This window comes from Pollicipes pollicipes, unplaced genomic scaffold (assembly GCF_011947565.3).
Source record: "Pollicipes pollicipes isolate AB1234 unplaced genomic scaffold, Ppol_2.1 Scaffold_4881;HRSCAF=5763_pilon_pilon_pilon, whole genome shotgun sequence".
Taxonomy (NCBI): domain Eukaryota; kingdom Metazoa; phylum Arthropoda; class Thecostraca; order Pollicipedomorpha; family Pollicipedidae; genus Pollicipes; species Pollicipes pollicipes.
Genome location: NW_023596576.1, coordinates 50947432 through 50971774, shown reverse-complemented (window position 1 = coordinate 50971774; position 24343 = coordinate 50947432). Strand labels below are relative to the sequence as shown.

Sequence of the window (24343 nt, the reverse complement as noted above, 5' to 3'; positions counted from 1 at the left end):
AATGTCGAGGCATCCCCATTCGGTATGTCGGTCGGCGGCGTAAGCGGCATCCTCCATCGTGCGTCGTGTGCCGTTGTCCACCGTCTCCGTTGTTGGCGTCGCTGGTGAAATCGGTCGTGCTGTGGGCCGCCTCCATCCACGTCGCACGTGGCAGCACCTCGGTCGGCGTCGCGGACGGCGCCACATGCTCCGCCGCCGTGAGGACCGCGGTCGTGCCGAAACACGGCGGTGGAGGCGACCTCGGATGGGCGCGGGGTGGTCCGCTGGGGCGACGACGCCGGCGGCGGCGTGGTGGTGATAAGGGTGAGTGACGAGGCGGCGATCTGCGGCCGAGAGGAGGGCGCCGGCGCGCCGGCCGATGGTGCCGACGCCGACGGCCGACGCTGGCGTCCAGCCGCTCGCCTCGGCTCGGCTGTGCTCGCGAAGGATGGCAAGATCTCGGTTTGTCGTGGCCCGCCTCGGCAGACGCCGTCGTTCGCCGTGACGTTATACCCACGTGAGGCGTGGTCTCACGTACTCCGTGGCGACGATGGCAGTGCTGGTCACGGTTGCGGTAGTCGATGGTGACCACGTGGTGCGAGTGAAGGCCGGCCACGCGGCGCCCGCCGTGTGCCTCCGGTGCCACGCAGTACGTCCCGTTGGTGGTCGACACGCACTGGCAGAAGCGGCCCGAGGTTTTGTGGCGCGCACTCGCACCGGAAACTGTTTATACCATCCACACATACGCCACCATGTAGGCATCTGGAAAAGACACGACATTGACCAACGACCTTGGCGCGACTTGACACGAGAGACATGACCCCTGAGTTGAAGTTTTGAGTCGGCGAATATGTCTATTTAGACGTATTTATCGTAAAGCTGAGTTCGCCTGACTTGCCTTCCATTGGAGCTGATACATCATCCATACCATACAGCAGCACGTACTACGGTTTTTTTTTGCTCTGCGTTATCTTTTTTCATACAGCACAGACTTTTTTCTGAAATCAGGGCACAGCACCGAAATATTTCAGACACGCCCGTGCGACCGCCTGCTCTGCTATCCACTGGACCCACCCGGCCTCTCCCAAACTCTGCGAGCCCCCTGACTACCCCTCCTCTGCCGCGCTAGCCGACCTGGGCTTGGGCAGGCAGTCGTCGTACTGAAACTGGCAACGGTCGCCGTGGAAGTCGGGCCGGCACAGGCAGGCCGGGCCGCCACCGGTCCGCACACACAGCGCTCCGTTGTCGCACACGTTCTGCTCGCAGGAGCGCAGCGCTGTCTGGCAGCGGTGTCCGGAGAAGCCTGCCGTACAACATCCGAGGCGTCGTCGGAAGGGTAACGTCGGCGGAGGGGTCATCATTGCAGGGTCACATCATCAGAGGCGTCATAAGCACGGGGTCATCAGCACCTGTGTCATCAGCAGAGTCAGCAGCCGACTGAAAAGGGCGAAATTAGAGAGGCGTCTTCAGAAGAGTGCATCATCGGCATTAGGGGAAGCCAACAGGGGCACCACCAGAAAAGAGGTTATTAACAAGAGTGTCATAAACAAATGTCATCGGCAGTTTGCATCCACTGAGCGCCGTTAGCAGAGCATGGTTCATAGCGAGTTATCAGCGGAAAGTAGCGTTCACGGAAATGTACTCCATTGAGCCGTGATGGCGTCCGTCGAGCGTCAGTGAGCCTTGTTAGATGACAATGTAGCACACAGGCGGTATCATTCCCACTGTCATAAGGAAACGCCACGGCTCCGCTGCTTTTGCTATGCGTAGTCACAGCTGTAGCAGGCTTCATGAGTCCATCAGCCGACTCACCAACCGAGCAAGAACATCGGAAGCCATTTATCTGGTCGAAGCAAGTGCCACCGTTTTTGGCACGGAGAGGAGGCGCATTCGTCCACATCCGTCAGGCAGGTCGCCCCCGCAAACCCTGAGGGCATTGGACGGCACACGGCAGGTCAGCGTCACCGTGCGACTAGAGCAAACTGGCCCGTGCCGTTAACGAAATCGCGAACGGAAGGGCGCTGTGACGTGAGCTCTCACACCATCACACGGCACGCCCTCCTTGACATCTGCAATACCCACATTACATTGTCGATACTTCGGGCGCAAAGCAACTTTTAAAGACACCTTTCGTCTTACTATCGCTGTCGACACTCCATCCCTTACTTCGTCTGCTGGGGAGTATCAGCCACACGGTCATAGCGTGCTCAATATGTGCGCTGGATATGTGCCTGGATGTCAGTGTATTGTCACGCTGCCTCCCTCTGCCAAGAAGTGCCAGTCATGCTAGCATATCCCCGCTAAATAAACACATCACAGATAAGCCCGGAGTGCCAAAATGTGCCGGCCAAAGATCTCACCCAGGGAGACATTTTGAAAGTGCCCGCACCGTCCTGCTCCATCCCGTCTCCACCTGGGACTAACCTGGCTGACACTGGCAGCGGTATGTGTTGGCCAGGCCGTCGCGGCACAGGCCGCCGTTGTGGCAGCGCACGTGCGGCGGTGACACCAGGCGGCACACGCTCACGTCCGTCTCGCAGCGGAGGCCTGCCGACGACAGCGGTCGCGCGTCGGACGCAGCGTACTACGGATTGGGACGGCGGCGCCGATCGCCTGGCCGTGATTACAGAAGACGGCCGCGAATGCGTCGGCGTGTTGCGGCAGCGGTGATCGGTCACAGCGTTCGCAATGGATATCTTGTGAGCACAGGCGGCCGCGAAGTCAGGCTGGTGCCGGAGTGAGATGGGGGTGGCACTTCGTAAATGCGGTCAGGGACTGGGCGCATGGTGCGAGGCATGATCTATCGCAGAATCTGGGCTTCCATCGACTGATCGACATCGACATCGACATCGACATCGACATCGACATCGATTTCGACTGATTCACTGGTACACCACATTAACAGGAAGGCCTTTTCCAAAATGTTCTGTTAAATGCCGTTCCGCGGCTACAGTCCTGGGATGAGTCTCATTATGGTTAAGGGGTACGCAACTCATAACTAGAGCCAGCGGTAGACATTTCAGCCAGTTGCAGATATCATAGGTAACCAGTTGCAGATATCAGGCGTGGAATAGGAGCGCGCGCAATTCCTGACGCGTTCAGTTCAGGCGTATAATAGACATCCAAAAACTTCCTGAATTGCCTCCTTCCTATTCCATGGTGTGTACATAACCGCAGTGACTACCAGTTGATAGAAGGCCCATAGCTCTCTCAGGCATTCCGCTCAAAATTATTGCAACATTTGTTTGCGAACAGCTGAGCTCATGTCCTCATTGCAATGGTATTACCAACCCTGCTCAATATACCTACGGGAAAGATCATTTTTTTCTGAGGACATTGCTCGACGCTGGCGGAGAGCTGGTGAGGGACATCGATGGCAGGGAATTATCTTCGATGACAGCTGTCGCCTCACCCAGGTCCTTCGATAGCAATGATTATGATTTGCTTATGACAAAGCATCAATGATTTGCTTGTTGTTGATTTGCTTATAATGCTTATATTCATTTGTTTATTTGCTTATTTTGATTTGCTTTTGACAAAGTGTCAGTCAGCGATACGGCATGGACCCTGATTGGTGCAAAGGCTTTTCAAGCGGTCGGAGGCAGGCAGTGCGTGTAGGACTGACGACCACTACCAGTAACCCACAGAGTGCCTCCGGGATCCGCAGTCGGTTTGATATCGGTCGCCCTATTACCAAACGACCTGCCCAGTCACCTGCCACATGGACGCCTCGTGTCACACGCAGCCCCTGTCACACGCAGCACTCAGCTCCTGGCCCACGCGCCACCCAACGAAACGGACTGGAGGCGATTTGCACATTCTGACACCGAGAGTAAACGGCGCACGTGGACGCTGCATATCCATCTGCAGCACGCAAATAAACTGGATCAACAGAGACGCGCACTTCACCGGAGATTGCAGAGGAAACGCCAGCGCTTACCGCTGAAGCCGGGCGGGCAGAGGCACGCCGTGCCGTGAAGAGCGCGCACGCACGAGGCGCCGTTTTCACAGCGGGCCTGTTCGCAGCCGGCCACCGTCAGCTCGCAGCGCTCCCCTGCGGCGCAGAGCGGGCGACATTTGAAACTCACGGCATGGTGGTCGCGGGTCATCCTGTGCGGTGGTCAGCTCGTCGTCTGACCTGTTACCGTTCAGATAGGATGCCAAGAAAACAGAGCGTCAGTGACAGCAGCGACAAGCCGAATGCAAGAGGTACGGTAAATACTGACCTCGCAGGGATGCTTGCCGAGTACTAGGTGCTCCATATTATGACTAGATGGGCTCATCGCAACGGTTCTGACCAGCACGCAGCCAGCCGGCTCTCAGAGAACACCAACGGCACCTCATCACAACGGCTCTGACCGCCACGCAGCCAGCCGGCGTTCAGAGAACTCCAGCAGCACCTGATCACAACGGCTCTGACCACGACGCAGCCAGCCGGCTCTCAGAGAACTCCAACAGCATCTCATCACAACGGCTCTGACCACCACGCAGCCAGCCCGCTCTCAGAGAACACCAACGGCACCTCATCACAACGGCTCTGACCGCCACGCAGCCAGCCGGCTTTCAGAGAACTCCAGCAGCACCTGATCACAACGGCTCTGGCCACGACGCAGCCAGCCGGCTCTCAGAGAACACCAACAGCATCAAACACCAAATACGTGTCGCGTGCGTTATCCGACGGTACGCACGAGTGTCAGCCATACCACGTCACCCACTCATCCTACAATCTTTTCCCATTTGACTTTCTGACGCAGGAGGTAATGGCTGCGATCACCTGACACTTGCGTTAAGCTCTCGGCGAAAACTGGGGCCGAAAAAGTGGTCCACACAGCAGCTTGAATGATTTATGGTCGCGTGTTACACGCCGCGTTCGAAAGTGTGTCGCATTCTTCCCCCGCCGCAGTGTATCGACCCCACCAGCGACGGCTTCTGCATGATTCACTGGAACCGTGCACCCAGCTACAAACACAGGCGGTGACGTATTTTCTGCTTTGAAAGTTAGGTGAAACGTTTTTAAAAACATTTAAACCAAACTTTCCAAGGGATGGGTTTCTGGGGATCAGAGTTCATGCTAAGCAATGCTTGCGTGAGCCCTGGCCCATCCAATCCGATCGCGTAATTTCAGGTAACAGCAGAATCTGACGGCGAAAGCTTAACATGCCACAATGCTCGGCCAGGTCTGTCCTATCCTCCGACGTCCCTGACCTTGAGCGCGGCCGCTGCCACCGGCCGCAGGCCAAATCTGTCGAGGACAGAACGCGAATGCCTGAGGCGACTTAAAGCCAACCCACCGCGGGCTGGTGGGATCAGAGCTCACGCTCAGCAGCGCTAGATGTGCGAGCGCCGGCCGCTGCCATCCGATCGCGCCATTCCAAGTCAACGGTAGACTTTGGTCCCGAGAGTTAAACGTGCCGTTGAGGTCGGCACGGTCCGTCCTGTTCGCTGACGTCACCTGACCTTTGACGCGGCCGCCGCCGCCGGCCGCAGGCCATCCATACCTGTCAAGGGCAAATAGCGAGCGCCCTAAAGCGACTCAAGCCCACCTCGCCACGGGTGACTGGATCGGAAGGCAGGCGTTCTAACCAACTGAGCCATCGGGACGGAAACACTAAAAATAAAGTCTTTTTAATTGCATTGTCCCGACATATATGACCTACACAGACGCAGGGCCATAACCTGCAGGCCACGCCTTCTGCCGTCGATCTGTTCTACAAAGGGCTCTTGCAACTAGCGTTTCTGGATGATTGTTGTCCCGCATTTATGCCATACACAACAATAAGTTTTCGAAAATCTGCCCTATTTTTCCTGGTCTCCTGTTTTTTGTCTTTGATGGGCACTTCGTTTGATATGTTGTGAGGGTTCATAGAAATGCAGGTCATTTCTTAACGGAGCGAGCTTTTACTGGAAAAAATATAATATTCATAAAAGATGCGTATTTACGTTTGTACTGGATCACGCACCGTGCCAATAAAATAACCTCTCAGCAACGAAGTCGTTGTTTCAATTTCTGCACGAGACCGAATGCCGAGGGTAGGAAGTCCGTGGCCACAAAAGCCCTGGAAAATTACTCCGTCCCAAGTATAATGCGCTTTCTACCAAATGCTATTCTGTAATGAAGCATGAAAATCAACTTAAGGTTAATCTGGCAACACATTCTACTGCAATGCTTTTAATCTGGGAAAACATTTTTGACCTCGGACCAAAAGGGTGCATCAAATCACGCGGAAACGGCTATTCTGACTAAAACGCGGCTGAAATTTGTAGATACTGTTTCCACTGTAGTTGCTGTTCAAATCCTTCAGTTAGGTTGATTATTATTACGAGATTGACTCAGATTAGGTTGAGCGTTTGAACAGCATTTGATAGAAGGCTTACCACTCTCAATGCAACTCCATATCACACTTGGGCCAAATGAATTTTCCAGGGCCTTGGTCGCTGCGGAATTTCTACCCTCCATCGATCTCTCGCCTCGAGTAGAAATTGCAACAGCGACCTAGATCATGTAAAGTAACCTTACCATGTGGCAGCATATAATACCAGCTTATGTGAGCTCTCTGACGCGTTCGGCCGGTCTAGCGCGGTACCATGGTATCCTGTAGAGCAGGGCCTATAGTATGGCCCCGAGTCGCCACCCCGCCTCCGCGATCGCGCGTGGAGCGTGCTGCTCGTCGTTGGTTCCGCGGGTCGGTCGTCCACACCGTGCCTCCGTGCTAGCGCGGCCGACCCGTGCCTGACACGGCACCTGTTGGATCGATGGCGAGGAGAGCGAGCGCGAGATCCCCTGATAGATGAATGACTCTCCCGTACCGTCCCGCGCTCGACCCAGTCCCAGACCCCGTGCCCGACCCGAGCCGGACCCCGCGCCCAACCTGACCCCTATCCCGCGCTCAACCTGACCCCACACCCCGCGCCCGCAACGCACACGTACTCTGTGCATAGCTCTTTGCACACTCGCTGTATGCCATGCTAAAGCGAGATCTCAAGGCGAGTTGGTGCCAGGAAACATACGGATATAACGCACAGGTGCAGAGGCATTTGGAAAGTGGAACAGAATATCGCAGTGCGGAATATCTTCTCAACGCCGCTGGAAGGCAAAGTTACTGACAGGAAACGCAACCAGGACATCTAAGAATGTCCATGTTTGTGCAACACCTTTTGCAAATTTGAAAGGCCAACATCGAGCACTGTTTTTTGCCGATGCAAACGATCGACGCTGGTCACTCTGAAGAGTGCGGACGGCGTCAAAGTCAGAGCGACACGAGAAGTCCGACAGTCATTGCTTTTGCATGGAACACACCATGCGAATGAAGGTGATTCGAATGCATACGTCAAACCATGTGCACAGCAGCTCACCAGATCTGTGCGTACAACATATCAACACATCTGTTGTACACATGATACACTGACCAGACCAACAGTCAATAGATCACATGATACACTGACTAGATCAACAGTCAATAGATCCCATATTCTGGCACGGTATTCCCAACCGTAAACGTCCAGCGCCGACGGACCTGCGTATCCGGGGTTACAGGCACAGGAGAAGCCTCGGACGAGGTCTGAGCACGTGCCGCCGTGTCGACAGGGCGAGGAGAGGCAGTCATCGGCGTCCGCCTCGCAGTAAAGCCCAGTGAAGCCGTCCTCGCAGAAGCACTCGCCCCTGGCGAAAGACGGATGTCAGCAGCTCATGTGATCAGGTTTTCTGAGGATGCCTCTCCGGCATGGCGGGCGATGTCATGTGCGGTTTATAAGCCGTTGTGTTACATGTTATCTATTCTATTACGTGTTATGATTGCGCGACATACCTCTCCGGCGTGTCGGGCAATGTTATGTGCGATTTATAAGCCGTTGTGTTACATGTCATCTATTCTTCTACGTGTTATGATTGCACGACATACCTCTCCGGCGTGTCGGGCGATGTTATGTGCGGTTTATAAGTCGTTGTGTTACATGTCATATATTCTGTTACGTGTTATGATTGCACGACATACCTCTCCGGCATGTCGTGCAACCGCACCCAAACTTTAAGTAACTTATATGACATATATTGTGTGTGCTCTGACACCATTTACGAATGCCTGGTATTTTTGTTTCGGAGCAGTGGCGGTTTTTAGGGACACTGCACGGCGATTTACGGTCTGCGCGGGCGGCGGGCGACAACCGACGGTCCCACGGACCGGACTGTGGTGGGTCGATATTGTTACCATGGAGGGAGTGCTCCACACATGTATGAGGTTGTGAACTGAATTAACCTTCTTGAAAATCATTCTGTGCAGTTTACAGCCGTGTCTTTCTCAAGATCAAAGCTCTTCTAATTTCTGAGCTACACACTCGCGAAGATGTGCAGACTTTTTCGGGGAGACTATTCCAAGGCCACCCAGGCATTCATGACGCCATGCCATTCAAATCCTGTCATTACATTGGCCATACGGCGATCAAGGACAAGAGAAATATTATTGTCGAGTCGCTTATACCTGGTGCTTGTGAGCACCATTTCCAGCTATAACGGCCGTCAATTAGCTCGCAATCAATGTTGTGCAACGCACTGCGACGTGATCAAACAATGACATGCTGAAAGTATTTTTACTAAAAAAGAGCTTGTGCTGTCTAGAGGACCATTTTCGACTAAAAAGCACACCAATAGTTACAAGTGAGGTTATTCCATCAGGTATGGTACTTGCTTCAATGTCTTTAAATGTGGAACGTTCTTTGTAACGGAATAAATATATGCTCAAGATGCATAAATGTATGCTCAAGATATATGCTCATAAATATATGCTCAAGATACATAAAGCTATAAACCATTGTAAGCGGGCCTGTTTAGTTTTGGTTATGCAGGTCAAGCTGAAACAGCTCGATTTTCGGGACAATCTGACCATTGCCTTGGCGTAACGGGGCCAAATACTGACCCAGCAAAAGAAAAACCGAAGATTACCAATCGTAAGATCTCGTTCAGACATGTCCTTTGGTGTTTTCCGCTAAGCTAAGATAGATAGATCTACTGGCTTGGGAATGACAACGCCAAAGGCTTAAATCGTTACCCCTTCCCCTACATAAGTTCACGCTATGAAAATAATATAAACAGGATTGTGAGGGTTCTTGCGACAGTAGCTGCCTTACAGGGGGTGAATCTTTGTTACCAGTCCGCGAAATGATTCAGTGAGTGAGTAACAGCCCTGATAACGACCGGTGCTTCCCGTTATTCGGTGTACGGGCCCCTGCAAGCCATCCCCCCCCCCCCCCTCCCCCGGTTTCCGTCAGCACGCCATCCGTCTCTCCAAGATTACAGCTCCGGTAGTGGGAGGGACATGCCAGCTTTGCAAGATTGCGCACTGCAAAGCAGATGCGGCGTATTACTGCACTAGCAGTGCACTCACTGCAAGTGGAGAAGCCCAATGCACAGCGCAACGAAACACAGCCCCGAAATCAATCATGAATAAATGACATCAGGCTTCTGCGACGGAATCAAGCTGGGGCTATCTGGTGGCGTGGCCTGCTACTTACCCCAGTAGGGAGAGGTTCATCACAAAGAATCGAACCTCGTACCTCTGGCTTTCCAGACTCTCGATGAAACTTCTACGCCACCGTTGCCGGGAGTACCGATGCTCGCATACAACGATAGCTATAAGAAACCGGTGTCCAGTACTAAACATCCTTGGCCACTTCCAAAGTTGTACATGGTTTCAGGACTTAACTACGGATGAACAAGTGCTTGTGCATAGAGCACGTACGCAGTTGTCCGTACGCAAATGTACGTAAGATTTAAAGTTAGTATGACAAATACGCGTCCAAAAGGTGGTACACAAACTGTGCATACAGCATTAAGTAAGAGTGGGGAATCATTGTATTCAAAAAAGTTCTTCAGGACGGAAGTTCGGAGGAAAAAGTTCGCATGAAAATGTTTTATGCAGAAGTTCGTATGCGGCTGTTTCTCAAAACAAAAGTTCGTATTAAAAAGTTAGGATGCATATATGCATACCGAATTGTTCGTGAGCAATTAAACGTGCAAAAATGGTCCTAAAGGGTAGCGACCTGACAAAAGTATGTACGCAATTATCTGTAAGCAATTGAAAGCAAGCAAAAGGTCCCAACGGATAAAGATAGCTTGATTAAAGTACGTATGCAAAAGTTCAGGTGCAGTATAGACGGAGGAACGAATGTCCCGCGGTTTGGGAACCGGAGGCCGGAGGTCGACAAACTCGGTTTCTTGGCAACACCAGCTGCAGCCACTTGGGGACGCTGTAAAAAGTCCAAGGAGACACAGGAGCGTGTTGAAAAAGTTGTTCTGCTCCCGCGATCACAAGCGAACCCTCAACGCCTTAGCCAGCGTGGGGACGGAACGAGCCGCCAGCCCGACCGCCCAGTGCGTTTCATCTCCCGTGCCTTTGCCGCGTGTCTTCCCTTTTTCTGTGCGGAAGCAGTCCGACGGTCCGGCCCCCGCGCGCATTCCACTGCTCCGGCCCCGCTCCTCCTGCTGTTCTATTCCCTCGGCAGAGCGAAGGCTGCATGAGGGCAGAGGATCGGAGGATACAGGACCGGAGACCATCGGACGGAGCAGGAACAGCTGTTGCGGGGTTCAACTGCGGAATGGTTGACTTTCAATGGTGTTTGACCGGATTCTCAACCGCACGAATTTCGCGCCCGTTATGATTTTTTCGGGCACAGTAATGCCACGATAGCACGTTTTATTCAAATTCAGAACAAATACTCCTTCGCAGAAGAAGCTTTATCAAACCCGTAAGTGCGTAAATGATATAAAATCCAGATGTTTTTATCACGGTATTGCACACAACTAGACAAAACAGTGAAAATGGCAGTAGTCATCACAACAGCGCCTCCCACGACTCTCAGCATTTGGTCACAATGCGCTGATCTGTAATACGCGCCTGAGTGGTCAGTCGGATACCCTTCACTCGGGGGTCAATTTGATCCCTCTGAGATCTCAGGAGCTAAGGGGACTGGAGACACTAAATTCACAGGGTGTGTTGACCTGTACGTGAACTCACTGTAGACAAATTTTTAGGTTTTTAGGTCTTGACCGTCGTGTCAAAAAGGTCAAACAGGGGCAAACTCTAAGTTGGTCTCCAAAGTGTACCCAGTACATAGATACCTGTCCTGAGCAAAAAGCCACATACTCATTTAGGGCCAGTCACCTTATTTGACCTTTCGAAGGTCATGGTGACCAGAATCATAGAAAACTGCCTTGATTCTCGCGTGTGAATAATTTACAAAGATTATGCTGGGCAGTTTGTCCCTAAAAACGCAAACTTGACCTGGGTCATTTTAAGTCGGTGGCCTATTATGACCTTTAAGAAGTCAACGAAAGATGTCTTTTGGGTTCCTGTTCTCAGTCAATTCGAAACGAGCACCAGAAACTACCCCACACAGCAAGTCCTGGAGTAATAAAACACGTTGATTTTGACCTCGGTGTGACCTTCATATCTGGCCCTAGGTCAATGGACTTTGGTCATTCAATTGTTGTGTTGCCTAAAAAACACATGGGAGATGTATGGCTCCGTCTAACACTCCGTTGTTGCATCAGATTAAACGACTGCTTAGAAATGGACTTCGCTGAATCCATGGGCTGACTTAGACCTGCCATAGGTCAATGACCTTATACGGTGAATCGAATTTTTGATACCAAACAATCTGCTATTCAATTGTCTACAGTTATAAAAAATTTGGCGCCGCTACGTCATGTTATTCAGAAAATATTCCAGTATAACCTTTGGGGGGGGGGGCAATTTGACCCCCACCCGAGCGCGTGTTAAACGGACTGTGCGTGCAAACGTGAGGTGAGCACGTTGTTGCGCGGTGGGCATCGTCGTGAAGTCGGATCGTTTGGTGGGGGGCCTTGGATCGGGAGATAGTAGATCTTGTCCACCCACGCTTGTTTGTCCATGGACGATGAGGCCTAAGTTTTCTTAACCCCACATCGTGATCGTGGGATCTGAAAATGTTCAGAAGTTAATCTTAAAAGTCTGTTTTCTTCAATGTTGTAAGGAGACAGGCAGTCAGTGAGCCTGAAACTGACTAATGCGGGAGTGTCCAGCACACTTTGTTTTACCTCTGCTGGAGGCACGGGGTTTGATTGCTCGCGTTGCTCACGCCCTGCCTGCCAGGGTCCCCCCGCAGTGACCATTCATGGGACGCCTGGCACTAAGGATGAAAATCTGGCACCAAGCCTTCTAACGTGCTGTAAGGATCTGCATACAAATTACGAAGTTTCGGGTACGTGCTTTTGTCCAACGAACTTCATGCCCGACGAAATATTGCGTCCAAACTCTATACACTTACATTGAATAGCGAAATAAGAGCATCTGCATAAGTGTTTTTATCAAGGGAAGCTTATCTTTGACTGACATTGGCGCCCGAACATTTGAGTGCAATTAATTACTTACCGTTTTTTGCGTACGAAATTTTGCGCGTGCAAACACTTCTGTTACGACTTTTTCCGACAAACATTTTGTCATTTGAGTTTCATCTATGCGTAATTTACGTACGTTCATCACAAAATTTGTCGTTACGAACGGTGTGCCCTTCGAATTTCTGATGAACATTAGGCATGCAAATCCTACGAGCGGATGTCATGTACATTTTTGCTAATAGCCGTTTTTACGGTGGGTGGATACACTGGAAAGTTTTGGAATGTTTCCATGAAGCTCCATAGAACATTTCACACTCTGACAAGGAAAATGCCGCTTTCATGCAATGCCATTAACATACAATAGATAAACCACATGTAACCAACTAAGAAATGTTTGTTATATTAAACGGGACCCTTTACGGGCATTTCTTCAGCCATGCTTTTATTTCATCCAAACTCTAGGAAATACTAGACCTGGCAATCAGCAATGTGCATCGGTCAAGGACGTTGGATGCCGGCTGCCCCACTATTGTTTGCATCGGTACTGTGCGGAGCAAGGCGAGCTTTAAGGATCATTTTATTCAAGGACCACTCATCTTGGATCATATTAAGGTATGCAAGGCCTGTAAGTTCTGTAAGAACTGTAAGCGCTACTGCGCACCTGTGAACAGGAACGCTACAAGGATAAATGAATTTGTTTTTTCGTGTCTGCGTCAGAGATGGCACCGAATGTTCTGAATACGTTTTGAAAAGCTTCGGGATGAGATCTAGCATCATACCTGTCTATAAAAGCATGATCTTGCTTATGACCAGCTAACCGCAATTCCGTCGAATTTGGCGCCTAAACATTAATAGTGAACACAAATTATATGTCTCTCTTTAAATCTCTGCGAAACATTTCCAGCCGAAAATTGTTGATTAAGGTGTGCGATGAGAAAACAAATCTTGAAACGTTTTTCGATTTTGGTATGTGCTGCACCGTAATCCCTTGTGAACACAGCTATTCGTATTTTTGTCCACAACCCGTTGCACAAATGCGCACCGAAAGCAGTTGTCCGCTGTCAAACATTTTTGTCACAAGCTCAGGGCGATTTACCCTCCTTGCTGCTGATTGTCTGTCATGCGACTTAACGTTCGTAATGTCCTATTTCATATTGCTGACAACTGGGGAGTATTTTGGGCTCCCTCAGTCAAGCTTGTGTCTTCCGACACTGTCTGGTTCGTCATCACCGAAATCTGTAACGGTGGCCGAGCGCCTCACCCGTGCCCATCGTCGAGGCAGATTCCATGTCGGCACGTCTGCGCCGGGCAGAGATGCTGCAGACTACAGTTGGCCGGCGGCAGCTCCGGAGTGCGGTGCGGGTGGGGGTGGGGGAGGGGGCGGGCTGGACCGAGCAGCAGCACCAGCACCGGCAGGGCCCGGGCCGCCGCGCCGCCGCCCCAGGGCATCGTCAGATCATGACCCCGACGCAGCCGCCCGGGCCGGCTCGATGTCGTGCGTTGTGCGCTGCACGGCGGCGGGCGAGAAGCAGCAGCAGGTCTGGAACGACAGACAGGAATGAACGGGTATTAGTGAGACTCGCTGGATTTGTTAAGAACGCTTTGCTGCTTTTAATTAGATCTTATGCTAGCACGCTAAAAAAGCCGACATATTTTCTAAAAGGCCTTAACGCTTAATATGAGCAAGAAAGATGGTCAGGTTCTGGTTATTAGGCATTATGAGCTCAGAGTTCTTATGCTGAGTTACTGGCCTTCATTACGTCAAGAGGTACTGGTTGAAGGGAATGTTACACATTCGAAGGCTCGAAGCATCAGATATGATAATATAAACTCAATAATAACTATTGGTATGCTCGTAAGTTGTGAAGACTGCTCACGACAGAACGCTTTTTCTGTGTCGTAAATATGCCCCTCAATACGTCATCGTTTCATAGCGTCATCACGCTTTGCACACAATTTATTGAAAGCCAAATGACCGCTGTTATGTCTAGAGATCGTGCGCACGAACGCCAGGTATGATCGACACGACAATTATGATTATATTGACCTTGATTGCCGCGTGGCTGGTGTAATGGCAATATTTTATTGTCATCATTATGACGTCAGGGATGCTTGTGTGACCTTGAAATAGTCTCCCCGAAATACTATGCACATATTCGCGGGCGTGCAGCTCAGAAACTAGAGCGGTTTGGGTCTTAAGAAAGACAGGGCTGTGAACTGCATCGAATGATCTTCAAAGTGGTTACTTCAGTTCAAAACTCCATACAAATATTGAACACGCAATTCAACGACAAAAATAGCGAACATTGGTTTATTGGTAGTACTTGACGTTTCGAGCTCTACTCATGGTAGCGACCAATCTATGGAAGTATGAAGCTTTGAAAGTCCTAGATAATCTGATATTATCTTAGATAATCTTTGATCTTGTCTTAGGTGACCTTGATCTCTGAAAATCTTCGTATTTCTTAAGTCTTTGTACCACCGTCATCGTAAACACAGGTTGAAACGTCGAATGCTGCTTTCATTATCAATATTCGCTCTATAACGTCACTTAACCAGTACACTGAAGACGTTTTTCACCTTCGTCCTACCAAGGATGAGTGTTTAGAGGACCCCCAAGATCTCTAACATTAAGCGATCTAGGGTCGTGGCGCAATCGGCACTGCACGCTGTCATACTGCATCAAATAGGTGTAAAAGAGCAATGATGGATGCAGTCTTTAACAGCTAATGCCATGTAAAAGTGGTGGAATTAGCACTTTATAGACCTTCGCGTTATGTGAAAACTAAACAAGCTACATCGATTCGGAAGGCTACATTGAAAAGCTTTTGGAGAGTCCATTGGCACAAGAATACGACATATGTATCTTATGTCATCTCAAGTCTGGTCAGCGGGAAGAAGGATTCTGTTGTATTGGCCCGTGCGGCTATACCAATAACTAAAACAGCCGCCTTAATCCTCAGAAAGATGGCTTTATCTGGCTACCAGACTGGTGGAAGTTGAGAGAAAAGTCGATAAGGCCTTCAAACGCTGTAAGACATGTGCTGCCTTGATTAAAATCGTTTTATCTGCCAAAGAGTGCTGCATAAACTGACCTTGAAAAAACACCATTACGATACTCAGCAATGCGCTACGGAGGATTGTCGATAGGAGGTAGTCTAGGAGACCTATTTGGAGTTCATTTGCTACGAGGTATAGTGCTATTTGTCACTTCCACGTAAAATATCAACCGTACGACTTCGAAAAGAATGTCATAAATCAGAAAAGTCTCATAGCCAAACCATCATCTTGTGATAACATATGTAAGAATTATGTTAACTCAGCTAACCAATAATATAATAATAGAAAATAATAAAATAATACAGTAGAATACAATAAAAAATAATAAAATAATAAAGCGAAAACGTACTAAATTCAGTTTGGAAGCTATCACGGAAAAAACTTCTGGGGCGCCTCTGAGGGACCGCGCGTAGCGCGAGGGTAAAGGCTTTTGTCATTACTGATGCTGCTGGGGATGTTCATGTGCCGATTTTCAAAGAACAATTGGACTGTTCTTTCTTGGCAGGACGACGTGATACGCCATCTGGATGGTTTGCCACCCTGAGGATGGAGACCAGCCCCGCCATAGAGCCGATGACGACGGCGATGACGATGAACTGGTGGATTCCCCGTCACGTCAGACCTTTTGACCTTTCGGCACCCGCGTTGTTCCGCAGCATACCCCCTCTTCCCCATCGGCTGTGGCTGACCCAACGGCCGGTGCACACAACACCCTGTCGGACTTCCTAGGCAAGAGGCAGAAGTCCGTTCTTCAAGATCTGGACGATCACTCTGAGCATGGCCCGACTTGGGTCAAGGCGCTGTCGGCATTCATAACTGACTGGTGCGCCACGACGTCCTCCGTCGCCCCCCCCCCCCTCCCCCCCCCCCGTCACAGCCAGCCCTACGCGCAGCGTCAATTAGGTTAACGGAAAAGGGTTCGTCTGCGACGCTCTGACATTGCTACCAGGTTTAGTGGTAGCCAGACCCGATGCCTGATTGGACAGCTGTAGATACTGAGAAACGTAGCACAGCACAATCAGTTTTACATGCTATTCACACACATGATATGTACTTTTGCTTTTAATCATGGCCATAGTCGAGCATCTTTTATGGTTCCTAGCATGCATGTAGCCGTCCCACCAACTGCATTCAGCAGTGTTCTGCAACCACTACTGATTCTTTTTACCAAAACATTTGCTCCCATCTCAACGTGCGATTTTAAAATGCATGATCCTCTTAAGACACGATTGATTTCACGCTATCTGGGCTGGAGGAGTTTTGAATGCGGTCAACAGTCATGCCTGCGCATTAGCACCATTTTTTGGAAGATTTTATCCGAACCTTTTGAACCGAACGGACTTAGTGATACATGGCCAATTAGACCCTTGATAGTCTTCAAGAAGCAGCTCAGCACACCCAGCTTAGTACCATTCTCACATCTCACAACAAAAATGAAATCATTACTCTTATTGCAGACCAGGGGCGTCCTTTCCCTTTCAGTTGAGGAAGGTGAAGACTGATGCCCAAATGGTCACCAGCCCCCCCCCCCCTCCCAATTTGAGAAGAAGCTGGGCGAAATCTGAATAGTAACCCATTATTGGAATGTCCTAAAGGTAGGCTCTTTTGTTTGTCAGTGCTCAGTCCTCCCCCCACCCCCGACACACACCTTAACAAAGACACAGTTTTTCAAAACTACTACGTTGTTGCAGGCATGTCATCTTGCATCATGCCAACCTGCAAAGGATGTCAGCAACTGTCTGACAGTCGTAATTCGGTCTTTTCATTTAAATGCAAGGCAAGATGATTGGTGATATTTTGTACCTAGTTTCTGAATCCCAGGCTACAACACTACTTAGTTGACAATTTGGGAAGACTCCTTTTCAGTCGACAAAACCGTTGGTAACTTTTTGGCGCTGAAATGGTGAAGTTGCACCTCGATCTTCCACATGCCAAGGCAAAATCCGCACATGATTTACCAATATTTGCTTACTGATTTTTGGCATGTTTATCCGTGCATTAACGAAAATAGAGTGTTGACCACACATCTGGCTGTCACAACTCGTTTACACACAGGTCATGGACAAACCGAAGTCTCATCGATAAAACATGTACATTTCAGCTAACGTAAAACAAAACGTAGGTATCCCTCCATTTTACGTAGACACTCCTCCACTGCACCAGTTACCGAATGCTCATCAACTTTTCCCCAGAGAGCTTAAGTAGATGCCCCCCCCCCCCCCTCCCAGCTCAGGATGCCTTTCCGCGCTCAATACGTATTACACGCTTTGCAAGCCTGCTGTGTTTCTGGAGAGACACTGTTCCAAGCCTTTGCGCCTCGCGGTGGAAAGCGACCCCTAAGCCGCTTCAGTTCGAATGTGTGGCAAATGAAGCCCCTTTATGTCAATGTCATGCACAACGCCGATTGAGTATAAAGGCGTTGCTAGTTGAGCTGGCTCTTCAGTGGCCATGTGAGATTATACTGATGCTATACTGAGCTCACCCGCGCAGGTGCGCAGCCAGCATCTTTGTAAGGGGGAGGGGCACGGGGTTTACAAAGTGCCCCTCTTGGTAAAAGGCTCCCCACCTAAAAAATTACCAGATATGGCCAACTTGATTTTAAGGGGCACGATTCGCTTCGCTTTATTTTAATATACATCTTCTTTAATAAACAAGCCCGAAGGCACCAAAAGATTCAATACTTTTTTTATTTTGAAATAAATAAACTGAAGAAACGAAGCCTTAAATGATTACATAGGAAACCACCATCGCTTTTCATTTCGTAGTTGATCGGTGTTTTCTAAGCGATAATACTCGGGGCGAACGTAGGTGATAGTAAAAGTAGATGATAGTAAACGTAGGTGATAATGAACGTAGTTTGTGGATCAAAATGAAAATCTAGACTTGTTTCGACATGTCCAACTCCTGCTTGTCTGAGAACGTACAACCCTTTCCAGAATCAATTTGTTAAAGAATTACGTCACGTACTTTTGACCAAGTGTGCGCACAAGCCCTACCAAAAATCCTCATGCACGGCGTTGCAGTCTTCGTCGGTCGCGCGGCGTCGGCCCCGTAGGCAGTAGCCAGCAGGTGGACAAAAACGATATTGTTTCCGACAAAGTACCTTTGTACTTTTGAGGTCGTCAATTTTTACGTTTAGCAGGCAATCCATCAGTATTTCTCATTTAAACAATTTATAGACCTGTAATAGGAATGCATTGGCATTCAGCACATCAGGCAGGCGCTGGAATTTGGCTATGGAGCTGGACAATTTGAGATAGAATCTTTGCATTCGGGCTGCTATCCCTGTTAATCCACTCAGAAAACATCCCCAAGTTCTGCAGGTGAAATATACGCCCAAACCTAATATTTGAACGGTACGGATCGATTTAGAAAGACCTTGGAGAGCATTATTTCACGACGGCTGTTCTCGTGCACCTGGCGTCCACCGCCTGGTGTTAGCTGCCCGCCATGACTCCGCTAGGTTTGATGAAAACTGCAGCCCGGCCATCGATGTTCTTGTTTCCAAGATTGCGAGCACACAGGCTCAAAATTTGTTTATGCAATCGGTGTCACGTTGACTCGAGCAAGGATGGACGTCCTCATTTGTGTCGGCCTTTTCCACTATTGGCCTCATTTTGATCCGCCCTATTGAACACCGAAGAAATCATCACCTTTCCGGGTAAGGGCCCAGTGGGCACCACACTAGGGGCACATTAGATTCCCCTGTCAGGGGTTAAAATAATCGTTCATTCAACCAGAGCGCGGGGTGCTTGGCGGCCGTCATGCTGGCGACTCGGGTGTGGGATCTCCAGGTGAATACGAAAGCCCTTAGAGGGATCTGTCTTACATTAGTCGCCTGCCCGACGTCGGTATCCCCTGAACAGAGTGCTTGATCCTGGATAGACGCAGGGGCCGTCATTGACGCACAAAGATCTCTTACCATCGGAGGTGTCCATTAATTACCACAGAGGCTACAGTTCAGCAGAGACCCCTTGGCTGAAATGGGATGGAGCATTCCTTCCCCGTTGTGAAATGGAGCCCCTGGCTGTCACTGGTCCTTGCATTGTCTGTTTAGCCCTTCGTCACAATCTCTCATATCCACTTCCGTTGCTATGCACTTTCCACACACGAGGCCTTCTAGCATTCGGGGTCCCGTCCCTACCCCTGTTTAGTAAATGTTACCCTGGCCGACTCAAGACCCCTCACAGACATAGAGCCCTCTGTTAGGCACTGTGGGGGTCTGGCGGACACAGGAGCACACATTGTTGCCGCGGTCCTGACCTTGTCCCTGCTTGGGAAAGAGGCCTCCAGGGTTCAGACCTATACGGGGCCAATTGCTCGGTGTTGGTGCTCTGACAGGTATAAACATCCGCATTGTCCCAGGCTTTTCCACAGCGGTGCGAGAGGCCCTCTAACTGATATTTGAGGGCCCGACCCTGCGGGACGGGGTCTTCAGTGTGACCTACCGCCAACTCTTTGTGCGCCCCAATCTGACACTTGATCGTCGGTGCCGAGGGGCACTACGGTACCCTCTGAGGGACCCCACGAACACTATCCCTGGCCGATTTAGGGCCCTTTTTTTAGGAAAGGACCCTTTTCAGACGCTGTCATTCCCATACCGACGCAGGGGCCCCTCATTGACTCCGGGGTCCGGTTGATGTAAATCGCGGGCCTGACCTTATCTCTGCCTGGGAAATAGGCTCGGTCTCAAACCAGACGCTGGAGAAATCTGGTGGTGGGTCCGCCTCCACTGGGCCTGAGGGGCTGAGAGTGGAAAACCTAACCAAAAATACACTAAACAACAGGTTTCCCCGGGTTTTGTGCACTTTTCTCCTAACATCTTGAAGCTGGTGTCCCCCCCCCCACCCCTCAACCGAATAAGAAACCACATTTCAGCTCTAATACGCTTCCTCGCTCCTTTTTGGCGGAAGATGTTGACGTTGGGTATCATTATTAATTTGTTGGGCGTCGATCATCGGAACCAAGTTCCGGTAATCGACGGAACGTCGATGTTATGTGGCTTCAGACGTTCTTAAACGTGTACAGCCTCGGGAGTAAAGAGTAGAAGCTACTGTGCGCGACTATTAAAAGCTGCCACGGAAACCCCGGCTGACAGTCGCAAGGCGGGGTGTGGGCAGCAAATCAGCGCTCGCATCAGGCATGCTGTCGGGGCACTGCCGCATCGGTTTAGTCGGCTGGCGTCGATCACCAAATTCTCGTAACTGTCCCATCGAGTGTTCACATCCAAATGGAGTCCATCACATTTTAAGGGCTCTTCCCAATGTAAACGCGCTATAGCCAGGTCGCATTTCTGAGTCCTAATTTCGACCAGTTTGTTTCCATCCGATGATTTCAGAACAGAATCACGCAACTTGCTGCAGTCTGTAGAATATGAAACATCGCTCATTAATGCCAAAACACACGATAGCACAAAATTAAACCCAAGTCAACAAGACATACTGATCGTGCATCTATAACTATGCATCACGCCGAAAAAAACAGATGGTTATCAACTGAATATGAATTGCACTTTTCACTTTATTCACTCCTCTCCCTGTGAAACAATAGTAAAAACCTTCGTCACAATTACTGTAATGTTAATTTCTCATCATTCATACCCTACATTATTTCAGCGCCAGAAGATTGGGGGTTCAAACTCTTCGTTTGGGGGGGGCAAGGGAGACTTGGGGGGGGGGGCAGTGGCACACGTAAAAGAAAACAAATTGACACCCGTGAGCTACTTGCCACCCTCACTTTATTTCTACTCAGGACGACCTTGAATATATTTGTTTTTTTACGCAACTCGGAATGCTTCATACCATATTCAACTAGAAGGAAAACGCAAAAATTTCGCAGGCCGAGATATATCTTCCTTTATACCTCTGATCACCGCCTACCACTCGGGTAGAAATTTGCTTTAAATATAGATGTCAAAATGTGATTGTGACACAAATATATCAAATTGCATGCATAGAACAATTGTTTAATTTAACTTGCGACAATACAAACTATTTTTCGTTATCAATGGGCCTAATTAACGATCGCAAAAATAAAAAAGATCTTTGTTTACGGCACGATAGCAGCTGGTACTTCTGAGAAGCAACAGCCGATTTTGAGTCTAAAAAAGTCGTCGCCAGTGAAATTTACGTCGGGTGTCAGGACCGTTTATAAATTTCGGTAAACGGAGGAATTTTTGTGAGTTTTTTTTGGCAAGGAGTGGCGACGATTTTTTATTATTATAAAACTGGCCTCTGGTCACATCTTTTATAGTCAACTATCACACCAATGAACTGACCGCATGGCTAGTACAGGCTAATGGAAGTGATTACATACGTGTGAATGTACTTGGTTGGCACTTGGCCGGTGCGGACTTCGGACTGCCAGGCTAGGTACAGTCAAGCAAAATTGCATGCTATATAACTAATAGGTCTGGGTCGTAGGTGCAGGTAGAATATGCTAGCCACATTGCTGTGACGTGAGAAAGCTGTTTGGTAACAGGTCACAGGAAAGGTATTGTTTGCTGCACTGCATTTGGCAGGCTCAAATGACAAACCTGCCACTAGGCTATTGTGCTATATAAATATAGATAGATAGATCAGGTCTTTGATTTCGCAAGCCGCGTGAGTTAGCAAAAATGACTGCATGCAAGCAATGCATGCGAACCAAGTCAAATCAAACACCTGGCACGGCCAAGAGTCGCGAGCTGAATCGGATCCCAAAATCTGAGAGCCAGTCCTAAGCCGACTAAATTTTTTTTAGTTGAACACAAGTCTGATGGGAGGGCGAAGCTCCCCCTCCCCTCCCCCTATCGCAACGAATGTTAAGCCCGATTCGCACCGAATCCCTTACGACTCCGCAACTCGTCCGAAAAGATTACTATACCGATATCAATGCGCAAGATTTTAGCAACCCCCTTCGTGCCTCCCAGATTAGTTTTCTGTAAATCCAGAGGACTGCACACCCTCGGAAAGTGATATTCAGTGGCGCAAGCAAAGGGGGGAGGGGCACAAGGGGCACGTGCCCTCCGCCCTTAGGTTCTGAGGGGTCAGAAGGGCCTCTCGGGACCTACGATTAAGAGCCCGATTTGTGGTTCCGAGGGTCTCGAAAGGCCGGCCGGAGGACGTATTTGAGGGTCCAGGTCCATATATGGCCGGGCACTCAAATGCCAGCCAATGCTAGAGCACGTTGATCAGGGCCCCCTGAGTCGATATGGGCCTATATGTCGGTCAGGCACCACCAGTACCGCACAGTCGGCCCCGTGTCAGTATGGGCCTGAAGGTCCACCATCCAATCATCTACATAGCCGGGTCAGTGATTTACACTGGCTGAGGCCCCTGTATCTGTCATTGGCCGACAGCGCCTGTCAGAGTGCTCTGTGCTCACAAAGGGCCCCAAGCCGACCAAGGGCAGTGTTCAATGGGGCCCAAAGAAGGACCCGGGCGGCACAACGGAACCGACTGTCAAAGACCCGGTTCGCCTGAGGCCAACCGGGCCTCAAACGGTGCAAGAGGATCTCTGACTGGTATTTCGGGTCATGACCCTTCGGGTCGCGTCCGCGTCAACCCTTCGGGCCCTTATGCCCTCCCCCCTTGGGCCTTTGGCAGTCGGTTTCGTTGGGCCACACGTCACACCACGTGCCGAATGTAAAGCCTGTTGGAAGACATGGTTATCATTTACGGCTGCACTCTGGTGCTTTCCCGAGTTGGCAACCCGTGGTGTAACGGATGACGCATCTCTGCATGTCGACACGTCCGGCGCGGCTGGCCCACTCTGGTGCTGCCCCGAGTTGGCAACTCGTGGTGTAACGGCTAACGCATCTTTGCATGTCGTCACGTCTGGCGCGGCTGACCAGCGCTGCGGCTGATCTGACGCGGCCCGCCGGGCTGGCCCAAGCTCGGCCGCAAAGCAGCAGCATACAAGCCATGTCTGCGGCTCCGTGGAGCTTCATCCGCCATCTGCGTGCACTGCGTACACAGCGCTGCGCTTAGGTCTTTAAACAGTTATGGGTAACTGTTTGGAGTAATGGACTTGTTTTCGGCGCTCTGATCTTCAACACAAGCAATGTCGTCAACGTACTAATTCCTGCAGTTTTGATTGACGCGTTCAGTACAGTGACAAGCGTCCCGTCCGTCGGCTTACGGAGCCGTGCGGTGCTCTTCGTTACCGAAAAAATCGACGAGTGAGCGGACGGGCGGCGGGCGTCCAGCGCCCCGCAACAACACCCGCGTGTCGTTCACTCCGGCACCCGATCGTATCGCACCTGGGCAGGGGCGCGTCCAGTTCCGCGCCTCGGGCGGTCTGTCCGGCCATCCAGCACCTCTACCGCTGCGACGCTGCGGAGTTCCGCGGCGTGACGATGACCCATGACCTGGCCCGGTGTTCCGGTCACGGCTCCTGGCGCCGCTGCTGCCATCCCAGCCTTGGCCAGACCACAGGACGTCTACAGGAGGGTTCACCTCTGGAACGCTGATGCGCTTGTGTGTCGGCTGCGTGCGACGGTGTCCGCGCGCTCTCCGTGTGCAGTTGCTTTAGCGTTGCGCGCAACTGGCGTGTTGAGTGCGAGGCAACATCGCGTGAGGTGCGCGCTGTCCGGCACTGGCCAACCGAAAATCAGCCATTCAGCAAGTCTATCACGTTTTTGTGGTAGTGGAGGCCCAAGAGGTGATCGCCCGGCGAGCGGCCCAGGTCGCGCGCCATGTTGTGCCTCTGTGTGGCGGCGGCGGCGGCTGCGTTCGTCGCCTTGCTGGCGCCGCTGGCTCTGGTGCCGCTGGCGCCACTACTGGCGCTGGCCGTGTGGCGGCGGCGCCGGCTGCCGGCCGCTGGCCGCGTCGTGTACCTGGTCGGCGCCGACTCGGGCTTCGGCTTCTCCAGCGCGCACCACCTGCGTTCGGCCGGCTGCCGCGTGCTGGCCGGCTGTCTGGACGTGGGCAGCGAGGGCGCGCGCCGGCTGCGCGC

The 24343-nt window shown here is 50.8% G+C and overlaps 1 protein-coding gene across 1 annotated transcript; it reads right to left on the bottom strand.

Annotated features, from left to right (window-relative positions):
- Positions 1-1085: 1085 nt before the first annotated feature.
- LOC119100567 (fibropellin-3-like) lies at positions 1086-24085 on the bottom strand. The gene is made up of 7 exons (XM_037223648.1): positions 24023-24085; positions 13608-13690; positions 7494-7639; positions 3920-4033; positions 2404-2526; positions 1796-1906; positions 1086-1282 (listed from the first exon to the last, which is right to left on the bottom strand). The coding sequence occupies exons 1-7, from the start codon at positions 24083-24085 to the stop codon at positions 1086-1088; spliced, it is 837 nt and encodes a 278-aa protein (XP_037079543.1).
- Between the last annotated feature and the right edge of the window lie 258 nt (positions 24086-24343).

Excerpts from the sequence above, each read along its gene's own strand:
- LOC119100567 (XM_037223648.1), bottom strand. The coding sequence starts at position 24,085 with ATGGCGCGCGACCTGGGCCGCTCGCCGGGCGATCACCTCTTGGGCCTC. Across the intron at positions 13,691-24,022 it reads GCCTCCACTACCACAAAAAC|CTGCCGCCGGCCAACTGTAG; the intron begins GTGATAGACTTG and ends CGCACTCCGGAG. Across the intron at positions 1,283-1,795 it reads GCTTCCGATGTTCTTGCTCG|GCTTCTCCGGACACCGCTGC; the intron begins GTTGGTGAGTCG and ends GTTGTACGGCAG.